The 15,407-nt window shown below is 45.0% G+C and overlaps 1 protein-coding gene across 1 annotated transcript in view; it reads left to right on the forward strand.

The window, feature by feature from the left end:
* The window catches only part of LOC121287540 (cadherin-22-like), a 764,370-nt gene extending 752,252 nt beyond the window's left edge, over positions 1 to 12,118 (forward strand). Inside the window, exons 12-13 of the mRNA XM_041205473.1 lie at positions 7,048 to 7,299; positions 11,622 to 12,118. Of these exons, the coding sequence (XP_041061407.1) occupies positions 7,048 to 7,299; positions 11,622 to 12,118 (749 nt within the window). The remainder of the gene's footprint in view (positions 1 to 7,047; positions 7,300 to 11,621) is intronic.
* The last annotated feature ends 3,289 nt before the right edge of the window (positions 12,119 to 15,407 follow it).

Consider the following 15,407-nt stretch of genomic DNA (forward strand, 5'->3'; position numbering starts at 1 on the left):
CGCCATTTCAATGGCGGACGGGCCCCCATTCACCCGCCACACCATCACCTTGCCACTTCATCATACCAGGTGCCATATTTAAAATCCAGCCGGATATACACTCTCAGTGCTCCTGGCCCACGACTGCTGCATGGAAGACATGGCCCCAAAAGGCAAGAAGACTGCAGCTCCTGGGTTTAGTGACAGGTCCTTCAAGTACCTTTTGGACTCCATGGAGACCTGCCATAATGTTCTCTACTCCTGCTCTGGCTACAGGTTGGGCAGCTGCATCACCAATCCAGTATGGGAGGTGGTGGCAGTGGTGGTCGGTGCCAATGCCCTACAAAAGAGAACAGCCACCCAGTGCCGCTATAGGATGAATGGTCTCATCCGTCCCACCAGGGTAAGTCACACTTCTCATCACTCTCAACTCACAAACCTCACAAACCCATCACATACCCACAGGGATCTCACATCTCAAGGAACGACACCACAAACTCTCACACAGACCCTCACATCTCCATCAGGCTCATGTCCTCTGGAGCTTGGTCCTCATCCCATCCTGCTCACACTTTCTCCATCTGCTTCCATGCAGGAAAAGCCTGCTCACATCAGCAGGAAGAGGTCGCAGACCAGGGGTGGAGTGGCCTGCATTAGGCCTCTCACTCACTTTGAGGAATGTGCCATCACGCTGACTGGTGAGGACATGGTGACGGTAAGGTCGCCTGTGGTGACGGTAAGGTCGGCGGTGAATGCCCTTGTGAGGATCCTGTACCACATCTTCCCTCTCTCAAAGCAACTATGAGTGCTCTCTCTCCTGCTTTTGACTCTGCTGCCATGCACTAATTATGTCTATGTTTGTTCACAGGGAGCTCAGCCAAGCAACCGATACCTTCAGCCAGACAGTCCCTCAGCTCCATCCAGATCCTCACCTCCATCCACGTTTTCACCTCCAGCCAGGAGGACACCTCCTCCATTGAAGAGCTGGAAATAAGCAGCCTGGAAGACCCATCACAGTGCTTAACCACACCCTCCACCAGTGGAGAGACACACACATGAGTGGGACCTAGATCTAGAGCAGACTCGGGTTCACAATATGATGGTCATCACATGGACACATATCTGCAGCAGGAGGAGACAGGTTCAGCCACGCTCCCCGGCACTCAGAGGATTGCTGGGGAAGAGGCACCTGTGAGGTCCGAGTCAGATGACAAGCTCTGGATTCGGCCTTCCAACTCATCATGGAGAGTCAGCAGAAGATGTAGTAGGAACATCACGCAGGGCTGTTAGACACCCTCAACAGAGTGACTGGAGAGTCAGAGGAGTTCGTCTGCCTGCCATCTGATTAATTGGTGCCCACATGTGCATGTATGGAGGTCTCATGGGAAGAGTGGTGAATGCCATGGAGACCCTAGTCCCACAGAATATGGAGATGTGTGCACACCTGCACTTCATCATGGGAGCCAATGGGTGAGTTCCTGCAGTGGTAAGGAGCAAGAGGGAAATGGGGCACTTTGACGCCCCTCCAGGTGCTCCTTCCCCTCAATGAGTAAGGCTCGGGCTCTCGGGCATCCGAAGGGAGGAGGAGCAGAAGCTGCACACCCATGGAATCACCCACTCAGGAATCTCAGAGGCTGTCCACTCCCTCTGACTCCCTTTTGCCTGTGAGCCCCTCAACCATGTCCTCTGTAATCACAGAGGGAGCACCAGCCCATGAGTGATTCTATGGGAGAAGTGTTTGTGTGTGAGTGTGTGTGTGTGTGTGTGTGTGTGTGTGTGTGTGTGTGTGTGTGTGTGTGTGTGTGTGGCAGGGCCTTTCTGAGGCTTGTGAAAGCACTCTCCCACACATGCGAATCCTTCCCGCATCACAGTCATCTCAATGCCTTGAGCAATTTCAAAGCTGCCTGTTGGGGCTCACTTTCAATTGTCCATCTGAGCTGACCTGCATCTTTTCCAGCCCAGCGATTACACCTGATCACATGCAGCACCTGATCTCGCCCACCGGGACTCTCATTTCACTTTCCAGGACAACTCCCCTTTCCCGAAAATCTCACCCCCTTCTACATTAACCTCCCCGACCTCCTCTTTCCCACCCCAGGTCCATGCCTGGCTCCGAGTCCCCACCAACCACCTTGCTGTCCCTTCTACGACTACCATCAAGCCCTCACCCTCCCACCCTACCATGTCACTCTGCACTTGGTCACTCTCACTATTCCCTCATACCACGCCCACCCTCACTTCGCCGCCTAGGAGGCAGTCATGGACCCATCAGACCCCTATCTTGCATGTTCACCTAGACATTCCCCCCTCCGTACCCTTTTGCCCCCCTCTCTGGAACCCCTTCCCACCCTTAGTCCTTCCCTCTCAGTCCGTAACCCTTCCTGAATCCCTCAGACATCCTCACTTCTTCCTCCTGCTTTACTCCTACCCCCTTCCCTCTTCCCCACTTGTTCCTCCACCCTTACTTCTTCCTCCACCCCTACTCCCTCCTCTTTCTGCACTACTTCCTTCCCCTGGACTCTCTCCCCTCTTCTCACTTCTTCCTCCCCCTGGACTCCCTTCCCTCTCTGCAATCCTTCCTCCACCTAGATTCCTTCCCCTCTCCACACTCCTTACCCCCTTCGAACTCCTTCCCTTACACCTTCCACTCCCCCTTACACCTACCTCCCCAGTTGCCATCTTCTCCCCTAATATCCCCTCCTTCCCCCTGCACCCTCTTCCCCATCCCCAACTTCACCCCCCGACACCTTCATTCCCCTTCCCAACCTCACCCCCCTCCGACACCTTCATTCCTGCCTTCCCAGCCTCACCACCACTCCCCCAACACCTCTTCCTCCCTCAGTCGATCTTAGGCCTCCCTGTCCCACCCCCTCATCCATCATCCGTTGTGAGTATCAATTTTCAACTTCTGTGAGCTGCTTCACAGCAGAGCCATGTCCATGAGAATCCACCCAGCATGTCATGGATGTTTCTCCAGTGTGCCATTACTGTCGGGCTCCAGCATCTTCCACTCCTCAGATGCCTGAAATGTGAGCAAGATCCTGGTGGTAAGTCCTGACTTCTGCACTGGTGCGTTTTCCTGCCAAAGTGGGTGGACGATCCAGCGGGGGAGTGGGGGGATGCACCCAGCAGGCACGTATAATGTTATGCTGATGTATTACAATGAAGTTCCTGATGCCTGATGGCGGGAATGCTGCCCGCCATCAACGGGCTGAGCAGACGATCGCACACTGGTTTCATGATGCTTCAAAACTGATTTTTGGCGTTGCCATATTGTCTGCTCATGCCATCGAACATGCTTGATGCCAGCAGGCATGGACGATTCTGCCCATTGTAAATCTGCGACATTTAAACAACTTTTCACCTTGTTAGTGTATGCATGTCTGAGTCAATGGGTGAGTGAATGGGTGAATATGTAGGTGGGTAAGGGGGCAAGGTGGGTGAAGAAAGTTGGTAAGGAGGTAGGGTGGGTGAGGTAAGTGGTTAAGGGGATAGGTTAGGCAGGTGGGTGAGGTGGGTAGGGTGGCAGGCTGGTAGGTTGGTATATGAGTAGGGTGGCAGGTGGGCAGGGTGATCAGGTCAGATGAGGTTGGGGTAGTCAGTGGTTGGGGGGGGTGGGGGGGTGGGGGGGTGGTGGAGGGGAGTCCAGTGGTAACTTTGAGTCAGATCGAGACTCGGGTCTCAGGGGTGGAGGTAGGTGGAGGGAGTCAAGGGCTCGGGTGAGAGTCTGGGGTATAGTTATCTCAGAATTAGACGAGAATTTTTCTGTCTAATAGTTCCTGGGTAACTGTTCACATAAGTAAGTCAGAACCATCTAAAGCCTCATTACCCAGACAAATCAATGCCACATTCTGGGTCCAGAAGATCTGAGGCATGATGTTTCATGTTTCAAGGTTGGCGTTTCAGAGGACCTATAAAGATGGTTCAATTCCAGGACAGATTTCCTGAACCAGGCACTCTTCTGGGGACATTATTTGCCTGCAGTCACTGTACAGTTCCTTATTTGCGGACAATTTCCCGAAAATGGGGACATATGTTCAGCTGATGCTATTATTGTAATGCTAATGTTGTTACGGTTCTTGGTGGAGGCTCATTACAATAGCAAAGGCTGTCTTTTATGTTCCACTGAGAAAATTTGGAGAGGGTATAGAGTGAGACTTGTCAGAGATGAGAGACATCCGTGTTGTGATTGAAGCAGATCCAACAGTAACCTTCAAGAGGAAATTGAATAAATACTGGAAAAAGACAGATTTGTAAAGCCACGAGAAAGAGCAGTCAAATGGGACTAATTGGATTGCTCTTCAAAGATCTGGTATAGGCATAATGGGTCAAATGGCCTCCTGCTTAACATAATATTTTATGAAAGTAATTTGACATATTATAAGCTGAAAGTATACCATCTATTTAGGGGGCACTTTGGGGTCTGTCATTTTTCACACCTGAGTTATGTGGAAAATTAAAATGCAATCGTACTATGGCAAGTTCAATGCTAGTGAGTCCCCTAAACTTCAGAAGCCTTGTTAGCAATATGTTGATCTTTTGCACAAAGTAATTCATGATATATGATGTCGCTTGTGGAATTGTTTAGTGCTGTCCTTCAGTTCAGTCTGCTCATGTGAAAGTGCATAGTATCAAAGAAATATAAATGGTAATTCAGGCCTTAGACACCAGATAAGGTTTGTAGCACATCGAGTGCTTTACCAACCATTCCTCCCAACAGTCTATGCATTAGATCCTTTCACCATTGCCCCATATCCTCTAAGTTTATCTTCCGATTCCTTTCACTGCCTTCACACAATCCCTAAACTTGGGATTATATGATGTGTGAAGCGCAAGGCTGGATGAATTTACCATAGAGTTCTCTTCAATTAACAGGCTAAATTTAACTTGCACACCTAAACTCAATTACGATGCTCAACTGACACTAGGGAGTCATTTTAGGAGCACAAAACATAAACTAATACAAACATCACATATTCCTCATGCTCACACTGTTACGGACGGGAGGGGGTTTAATTTAGAAAAGCTCTGATCTCTCCACTCACTATCTGTGCGTAAACAGTAAGGTGTTTCTTTGATTTTTGATTTCCCCCTTCAGAAATAGTGGTATATGTTCCCCAACCCTTCCGTTTGGAGTGATCCAATCCTTTATTAATAACCCCACAGCAAACTCAAGATAAGGTAAAATAAGAGGGTTGGTTTATTTTATACACACACAAATACAGGAAAGGGGTTTTGCAATATCCCCTGCTTTTTGCATTCATACAATAAAAGAGGGATAAGGGAAAGAGAGGAGTGCAGGGCACAGACAGCAATAAAAATAAGAATCATTGTTTCATGTGAGTTCAGAGTCCAGAATCAAAGTCCAGTGAGGAATTCTTTCTCAGAGTTCAGCTGGCTGAAGACCGGTGGTGTAAGATTCACTTTTCTGGTCATGTTGATGTCCCTAGATGAAGTAGGTATGCAGAGATTGAATCAGTTGCATCGACAATAGTACAAATCTTCCTAGCAGAGTCAGGTTAGATGGGGGCCAATTGTCCAACCTGGCCAGAGCTTGCTTCTGTATGGCTTGCCTGTCAGATGTTAAACAACAGGCTGAAGATGGAATTTGAAAGCTGTATAATTAAAGAAATCAAACAGCTGAAGTCTCAGTCATGTGACAGGGTGGGTTTGGTCAAACTAGTCAGCTAACAAGGCTACCCTGATTAAACCCCATTGTGTTTTTAGCAGGTAACTGTAGAACCGTTAGCACAATGTTGGAGATGACGATTCAAAAATAGCTCTGTCTTTGTCTATAGCTGTCTGGTGCGGATGTCTCGTCTACTATCCTTTGTGTTGGCTTGGTTGGAATGTTTATACAATGCAAGGAGTGTTACATTCCAGGGGTTTGATGTGTCCACTGTGTTGTTTGGGTGTGAATGTCTGTATGACCATTTCATGAACATCTCAATTGTGGACATATGTATCACATCAAAACTCAAATATAATAATCAGTCCAGATGTCAACTTTGAAAGACAAATGGGATCTCTTTAATTTGTTTTGCTCTTACAGAAAGACTGCCCTCCATACAATGTTTAATAATGGACTGATCAAGAACTGGTGGAACTCACACAACTTAAATTAACAATGAAAATTGAATTTCCAAATCCTGTTTGGGAATCAACTGGTCCTGCAGATTCAATCACTGACAGTCCCGACTATTCTCAATATCAGTGAATTATTTACAGTTTACAGTTTTGCTTTCTTGAGCACATGGAGTTCATCAAAAGTCACAAAGATGCTGCAATAATCAACCTTTAAAAAAATCTGAACATTTATGAGCAACATCATAATTAAACATTTTAATAGTTTATGGTATACTATAGTAAAGAGCCTTGAAGTTTAATGTCAACATGAACATCTCTTCCAGACTGGTTTGACCAGGTTATCATTGCACCAATAAGCAGAGGCCACAATCTCATTCTGGTTGATATATTGGACATATGTTTATCTTCTTAGTGGAGTGCTTGTAAAAGGCATTAAAGTGTAGCCTAAAAAGCTGGCAAGGTATTATTGAAGAGAAGTCTAAATATATATTTATCAATGTTTGCAACATGTTACTTGAAGTGAGGAGTTAATTAGACTAATTTCAAATACTATTCGAAGGCACAGAGTGCGAGAAGCAAAGTTAATGCAATTTATCATTGTCAATGAGCTGAAAGATACATTTCATTTGCTCTGCTACAATCACTCACAAACATATACAGATGAGTCTATTTTTCAAGGCTAAGACACAGCTGAATTGACAGCTTTTTGTGATGCATTTATGGGATTAAACATTAGTTTCATTTGGTGCTGGACATTGCTAAACTGAAACTGAAAAGCAATGTAAAGCTTGGTTGGGCAGGATGGGGAGACATTTATCAGTGTTTAAATTCAGATGAGTTATATGGGCTCCTGGCGTCAACAGCTTTATAGGAGTCTAGCTGCAGTAGTTGAAACAGAATTCTGAAGTAGCAGCTATATACAACATTTAACTTGTATTAAGACGGTTTTAAGCAGATGAACTTACCTTTTGCTTCCTTTAGAAAATACGGCTGGAATTCTGACCCACAGAAATGGCTTTAATCGTCAAGAACAGGACATCTACTTTCTCCCCATTCTTGTGGTCGACAGTGGACCGCCAGCCTTGAGCAGCACAGGGACCCTCACCATCCGGGTGTGTGGGTGTGACAGCGATGGCACTATACAGTCATGTAGCGCCACAGCTTATGTTGTATCTGCAGTCCTGAGCCCAGGGGCACTTATTGCTCTGCTAGTCTGTATTCTTATACTAATAGGTAAGCAATTAAGGTAACTTATTAATTTAAAGAGCATTTTTTATGGTTGTCCCACTAGTAGCTTTAAGACCTAATTTAAGAAAATATATGCATCCAGTGTAGAGCTGACACTAGCTTAAATATAGACTACGTATTTGATTAAATAAAAACAGAAAGTGCTGGAAAAGCTCAGCAGGTAAGGCAGCAGCTGTGGAGAGAGAAGAAGAGATAATGGGCAGAATTTTTACAGCCCCGTTTGGGTGGGGACGGGGCTGTAACATGTGGCGGGCCGTTATAAATGCCATTGACGACAGTGGGAACATAAAATCCCACTGTCGTAAAACTCTGCCCAATGTTTTAAATTGACTTTGACTCTTTTTCAGAACATATTCAACTCAAAATGTTAACTCTGTTTCTCTCATCTTGGATGCTGCCAGACCTCCTTAGTTTTTCCAGCCCTTTCTGTTTTTATTTAGATTTCCAGCATCTGCAGTATTTTGCTTTTATTTTATATCTGATGAACATTAACTTTTTTGAGGGGGTGTTGGTGTATTTATTGTCATTTTGAGTCTATAATTTAATTTTAAATCCAGTCTAAATTGAGGGACTCAGCTCTATATCTGTACTATTTTTTGACTTGCTCTGTACATTTGTTCTAATCTTGGGAATGAGGTTCAGATGACCACAGTCAAGCTTGTATAAACTGAGCATTCAGCACAAAACTGCCAATGGGTGAGGGCCAATCTACCAAAGAAAGGTCATGTGGAGAACTGATGAGGGAGATGGGATTATCACAATGATGCAAGATTAGGTTAAAGGATATAGGTGGGGTGAAGTAAAACTACCTTTGCTCTGCACATAGACCATAGCAAAAACATTGTTCATTAACTTATACTGACCTCCTAGACTTTAAACAGCTTCAAAATTTACTAGCACAAAGCATAAGTATGAAGAAAAATTAAATGACTTGTCATTGAAAATTGAAGCTGCATCACAGTAATCAACAGTTATAACATGAAAAGTTGCAACTTATGACTCCTGGCATACACTGAAAGTTTAAAATTGAGACATCTGCAAGAGTCAGGAAGAGTTATACATTTAACCCTTGAGCATCCACACCTACAAAATATATCCCACCATGCCCCTCAGCTGTCCCCATTTCATCAGTCATGCCCCACTATGCTGACTTTGGAGTAACATTGCCAAATTTCAAAATGTCCTTCAGCTGAAAGGTTTTGATCCTCGCATTTTATTTTAGAATTTCCAACAACAACATGTATTTATATAGTGTCTTTGATGTAATAAATTGTCTCAAAGTGCTTCACAGGAACATTGAGCAGAATTTAGTACCATCCCACCCCCCTCCACTGAAGGCTTGTTCAGCAGGGGATGGGGGGGGTGGGGTTACATGTGATCAGGCAGAGGAATCAGGATGGAGATCTCACTGTCTTCCCACCATTGTCCAATTAAACCCAACATGGGAAGGCGACCTTCCTCCTGGAGGCCAATTGAGGTCATTAAGTGGCCACTTAAACCCTGTTGAGTTTGCCAGCAGCTACAGGTGGGGGAAGTGGGGGGGTCCCTTGTCCATGGGCACTTTGTGCCCGATTTGTACCCAGCATTGGGAAAGGGAGGAGTCCGCAGGAAGCAAATCCTCTGCCCTTGCTTCAGACCTCCTACACCCACCTCCTGGTGGCTCCTTCCATGCAATCCCAGACTTGACCTGAGTCCAGGCTCACCTCTATCTGAGGATCCATTGGTGATCCTCAGGGTAGGTTCCACTCCAGTCTGAGCATTCCCAGTGGCATTGCCGGTACTGGAGAGCTGCTAGTCTCTGCTTGGCCAGCAGCTTTCGGGGGAGAAGGGCAGGATTTTCTAGTATCTGGTCCCACTGAGCTGCCGCATCTCCCACAGTGGGTTCCACAAAAACAGGGCTGGAAAATACAAGCCAAAATTTCTACCCTACTGGAGCCTTGATTAGTGGGAGGCCTGTCACTATTCAAGTAAGTGCATGATTACCTCAGAATAGTGTCTGACTCAGAGAGAGGCAGCATGGGGCCCTCACTGGTTCTCCAACTGATGGGCGTGACCCACATCGCCCACATTAAATCCTGGCAATTGTCACTGAACATGATTAAGAGGTATTCAGGCAGATGATCAGAAGTTTGATCAAAGAGGTAGATTTTAAGGAGCATCTATAAGGAGGAAAGAAAAGTAGGAAGCTGGAGAGTTTAGGGCCTTGGCAGTTGAAGGTACAGCCGCCAATGTGGAGCAGATAAAATCAGTGATGCTGAAGAGGCCAGAATTAGATTAGAGTGGATATCTCAGAGGCTGTAGGGCAGGAGAGGATGTTGCAGAGATAGGGACAGGCAAAGGCACGGAGAGATTTTAACCGGGATGAGAATTTTAAAATTGAGGCACTTTTGACTGGGAACCAGTGTGCGACTGATGGGTAAACCAGATTTGATGCGAGTAAGGACATGAGCAGCAGAGTTTTGATTTACCTCGAGTTTATAGAGGGCCGAATATTGAAGGCCAACTAGGAGTTGTTGAAATAGTCATGAGGTAACAAAGGCATGATTGAGAGTTCCAGTTGCAGGGTGAGCTGAGGCAGGAGCGGAGTCAGCCGAGGTTATGGAGGTGAAAATAGGTAGTCTTAGTGATGTAGGGTTACATGGTCAGGAGTTCATCCCAGGGTCAAATATTAAAGCAATGTTGCAAACAGATTGGTTTAGGCTCAGACAGTAACTGAGAGATAATTTTAAGAAGTATAAACACAAAATTCTAAAAACTAGGTGATGTAAGGCAGTTCAGCGAGCCAAATTCAGATAGCATCCAGTCTTAGACTTAATTTGAGCAGTAAACCCCAGACAGCTCCTTCTTAGGGAATTAGGATGTTTTTTGGGGGGGTGGGTGGTGAGTGGTGGGTGGGGGTGCAGTGGGGATGGGGGGTGGTTAAGTAGTCATCTAATCCCTTGAAATATATTTCTCAGGATTCCAATACCCAGAGTTCAAATGGAGACATTGGATAACTTTCTGTTTCACTGTGAAGGAGTAAGAGTTTTCGGCAGAATGAGATAAAATCACCGGGTGGGATTTAATGGTCATGGCGGGGACCCTTCCACAGCCTGGAAAACCAGTGTCAACCCGTTGTGGCCATTTTCAGGAGGCCTGATCAGAGCAAGTCCCAATTGGGCACTTACCTTCCTGCTGTCAAGCTTCCCCACCTGCTTTGAGGGGAATTTCCCCCTGGAAATCCGGGTCGAATGGCATTTATCATAGTTTATTCTTTCTCACTATGCTTTTTATTGTGATTCAAAGTGCTTGCTTTAGATGTCCCACCCTTTAGATGTCCCACCCTTGAGACCTGCCAATCATTCAGAGGCCGGCAGCTTTCCACTATCAGCAGTGCCACGAGGAGCAGTGGACATTGTCTGTACCACAGCATGGCCTGCACCATGGATCTATGATGGAGACCAAGCTAAGGGTGAGTGGGATGGGTTCAATGTGGCCATACAGGGTGGCACTGGTGAGGTGAGGGGGATGGATGAAAGCAGTCAGAGAGGGGTATTATTCCAGGTCCTTCTGTTCTTGCCCGTGGGTGTCTCCATTGGGCATGGAGTGTCTGGAAAATAGAAACCCCACCACTGGGCCCCACTCCAGGCTATTCTTGGTAGGAGGCCTGCATGGCATGACCCTCCCCCACCACTGGCTGAATGCTAGCAACAGCAGGACAAGACCCTTAATTGACCACTTAAGGACCTCAATTAGCCTCCAGGAGGGAAGGCCATTCTTGAACCTCCCCCCACCCCCCACACCCTGCCCCGCAGCTAACTTAGTTGGAGTGAGGCAGGAAAGTGGCACCCACGCCTTGCCAGTTGATCACACGGCATGTGTCCCCGTCCTTGAACCCGTCTCGTGTCCCCATCCTCGAACCCATTTCTAGGGGTGGCATTAAATTCCACTCGCCTTCTTCAGGTTGCAAAGGACCTGGTTGGGTCGAATGGCATTTATCATAGTTTATTCTTTCTCACTATGCTTTATATTGTGATTCAAAGTGCTTGCTTTAGAGTTTTGGAATCTGGGAGAATTAAGTGGTGCTAGAAGAGCAGAGTGTCAAGGCTTCCTGGATCACCTGGAATGAGTCAAATGGCTTTCTTTCTCGTGTGTGTGTGAAAAGTGTCAAAAATTGCTGCTCAAATTGAAGTCTTACCTTTGCATATACTTGGAACTGAAAACAAATTTCACTTCAGCACATTGTAATTTAAGTGGCTCGGCTGTAGGGTTAATTTCATTCGTTTGGAAACAATTCCCTAACATGATGTCATTTTATTTTTGTACAGTACTTGTGCTCCTCATCTTGACTCTGAAGAGACACAGAAAGGGTCACATGATCTCAGAGGATGAGGAAGATATGCGTGACAACGTAATTAAGTATAATGATGAAGGAGGAGGGGAGGAAGACACGGAGGCCTACGACATGACTACATTGCGAAGTCTGTATGATTTCACAGAAGTCAAAGCAGATGCAGAAAATGTAACCCCTGAACTTCATTCTCTGCCCCAATGGTTTCAGAATCCAGATGCAGATTTTTCCATTTTCAGGAGTTTTGTCTGTAAAAAGCTCGAAGAGGCTGATGCTGATCTCTCTGTTCCTCCTTATGACTCTTTTCAAACATATGCATATGAAGGCACGGGCTCTGTGGCACAGTCTCTCAGCTCCATTAACTCTCTGTCCACTGACTCTGATCAGGACTATAACTACCTCAGTGACTGGGGGCCTCGGTTTAGGCAGCTCGCTGGACTTTACTCAGGAAACCAGGCAGACGATGGATCATAGCATCCAAGTGCTGAACTCCCAGTTCCTCTTGCTCTATTGCAAAAATAATACGATCATTCCCAATAAAAAGGTGCAGCTTAAATCCTAAAAGCTGACACTCGGATCATTCAGGAAAGTCAAAAATAAACTTTCCTCTTCAAAAAACATTACCTTCTCCAATTAAAGTTCCCAATCTGGAAATTGGCCAATCTTTCTGAATCACCTGCTGTGGTAAAACATTGCCAATAAAATGGTGATTGTAAACAGAATAAGCTGGCAATATCCCCAGTGCAGTATCTTGACAAATCTCCCTTCTTCAATGCGTTAAAAAGCTTGGCAGCTATAATGAAGGTATTACTCTAGCAATGTGTGATGGTCCAAATTTTAATACAACCGACAAAGTCACTGCTGGCCAGCAAGTATCACTGGTATCTATGAGGTGACATGGAAACCAAGAACATCACTCTCAGTGAAGCAACATTTTGATCCTGTGAAGTTTCCAGTTTTGAAATTGTTTAGTTGATTTGACTGATTATTTTAAAAATTTTGTTAAAGCCCTTATTAAGTGACACGATTACACAATTGCTTTTTCTACTTGAAAAACAAACATTCATTGGCATTGGCATTGTTACAAGCATTGATTGTGCAATTAAATGGCAGTGCCAGTCCTAATTAATGACCACTGCCTCGGCTGGAAAATTGACCGTGGGCAAAAGGTGACAGCAAGTTTCACAGGTTGGCTGTAGGTTTCTTGGAAGTGCTTACATCATGGCACAGAAGAATGAAATCAATTCCAGTCAAATTGCAAACATCAGTTGGGAAAAAGATTAATCAGAAAACATAAAAGGTATAAGGACAGAAAATGGGCAGTAAGATATTCTTTGATAGCTTGCTTTACTTCAAGTGTAATTGACGAAGTTAACCATCATGGTTAGGTCCATGAGGAAAATGAACTTAAGGTAACCTCACAATGGTTGGTAGACCAGTCAGGACATGTAAAATTTGAAATACAGAATTCTGCGATCTTTAATTTTGCGAGGATTTGTGCATTTCTGCCTATAATGCATTGTACACTCAATGTACTAATGTAAACAATTCTCTGTGCTCTAGCTGAAGGGCAATGCAAGTGGAAATGCTGCTGTGACTTGTGCTGATGAGACAGTGATAAACAAGGGCCACTGGTTAGTTCCTCATTGTGCTCGAGTCTTTGAACGAGTCAATTTCTGTTTTTATTATTTGAGATTTCAGGATTTTTACTGGGATTGTGCTCTGTCGTTCAATCTGTTTTTCCACAAAAATGGCAAAAAAAGTGATGGATTTGTAAGATGTAAAGGGGCTGTTCTCATTTATAGGTGAATGAATAAGTCAAGTTATATTTTTATCGCTTGAGATCTAGAATTTGTAACCACTGATCCAAGAATCACAGTCCATGATGCTACCAATTTGTCCTTGTGAAAATTGCAACCCACTGACCTTGGTGACAACCCAAGAAGAATTGGGTGGCTTTTCTTGTATCTGTAAAGGTTACCTTGATTTCTATCTTTTTCTTAGCTACACTTTCAGTGGGCTTGATATCTTGCATACACTATTGAAGCTTCAGACTCGCTGCTGTGCCAGAACAGATGGCGGTCCTGACCTCCAGAACACATCCTCATCACTTTGGATTCTCAGCCATGCTTGTTGTTGTTTTGTTCTATTGCTGGAGCTAAATGGTTTGAGGAATTTGTTACCCATGCATTTGGGGACAACCATATCTGCTCCTTGGACAACAATGCAGTAGGTGGAAGCATGAGGTGACAATCTGCTGGGTCTGAGTTCCATTTTTCCTTTTCTGAACTTGCTTCTGGACTCCCTCATCTAGAGTATAATGCAGCTTGAGGACTGACGTTCAAATCAGTTCTTCTTAGACCCCCATCAACCCTGGAGAACGCAGTCAACCAAATTCAGTTCTTTCCTGCTAGGACCTCAGGATATTTGAGGCTTTAATGTCACAAGCTCACGATGATGCATACTGTAGTATTCTTTAACTATAAAATATAATGCAATCCTTCGTGTCACAAAAATCAAAAGAGTGTCGAATGGAGACAGAATTTCCCCAGTTAGGATGCCCTACAGACAGAACTACCATCCTTCAAAATAAATGTCACATGTCAAGAGGAAGAAACAGACTGAACATCCCTGACAGCTTTGGCTCTAGGCCATGTTAGAGTTCACAAAGCATGACTTTTTATACAGAAAGATGCTGTCATAAGGTCTAGTATGTGAAATGCAAGTATCCGTGTCAGTTCTACTTTTGCTGTAAAATATGACAGAATTGGTACGTTTTTATACTTCCCCCCGCCCCCCCCCCCCCCCCCCCCCCCCGCCCCCGGTATAGTGATGAAAAGAAAGTAGTAAAAAGGTAAATATTTCTGGTGCTATGTTCAATATTTTAAGATGCGGTGATCAGAAAATAAAACTTTCAATATTCATCTTTCATGTGACTTATAACGTTTCTTATCATGAAACTGAAAGTTTAAAAACACAAAGTTTTTTTTGAGACAGCCCAGATGAACATAATGGATAAGGGTTACGGTGCCAGAAATATGGCAAAACTGGAAAGTATAGGGAAAGGAGAGATAAGCGAAGCAATAGCAGTTACTGACACAGTGCTTGGCTTTAGGAAGGGGAAGTCTGAGGGAGGGAGGGAGATTATAGCTAAGAATTAAAATAGAAAATGCTGGAAACTCTCAGTTGGTTAGTGAGTTCAGAAACTGAACTGGACTAGTCAAATAAATAGTGTGGCTATAAGAGCAGGACAGAGGCTGGGAATTCTGCAGAAGCAACTCATCTCCTGATTCTCCAAAGCCTATCCACCATCTACAAGGAACAAATCAGAAATGTGATGGAATAATCCCCACTTGCCTGGACGAGTGCAGATCCAACAACTCTCATGAAGATTGACACCACCCAGGACAAAACAGCCTGCTTGATTGGCATCACATCCACCACATTAAACATTCACACCCTCCACCACCGACATACAGGAGTAGTAGTGTGTGCTATCTACAAAGTGCACTGCAGCAACTCAAAAGGCTCCTTTGAACCGCATCTTCCAAATCCATGAACTCTACCACATAGAAGGACAGGGTTAACAATTGCATGGGAACATCACCACCTGCAAGTTCCTATCCAATCCACATACTCTCTTGACTTGGAACTATATCACCGTTCCTTCATTGTCGCTGTGTCAAAATCTTGGAACTCCCTCCCTAACAGTGCTGTGGGTATACCTACACCACATGGACTGCAGAGGTTCAAGATGGCAGCT

Source organism: Carcharodon carcharias, chromosome 14 (genome assembly GCF_017639515.1).
Source record: "Carcharodon carcharias isolate sCarCar2 chromosome 14, sCarCar2.pri, whole genome shotgun sequence".
Classification (NCBI taxonomy): domain Eukaryota; kingdom Metazoa; phylum Chordata; class Chondrichthyes; order Lamniformes; family Lamnidae; genus Carcharodon; species Carcharodon carcharias.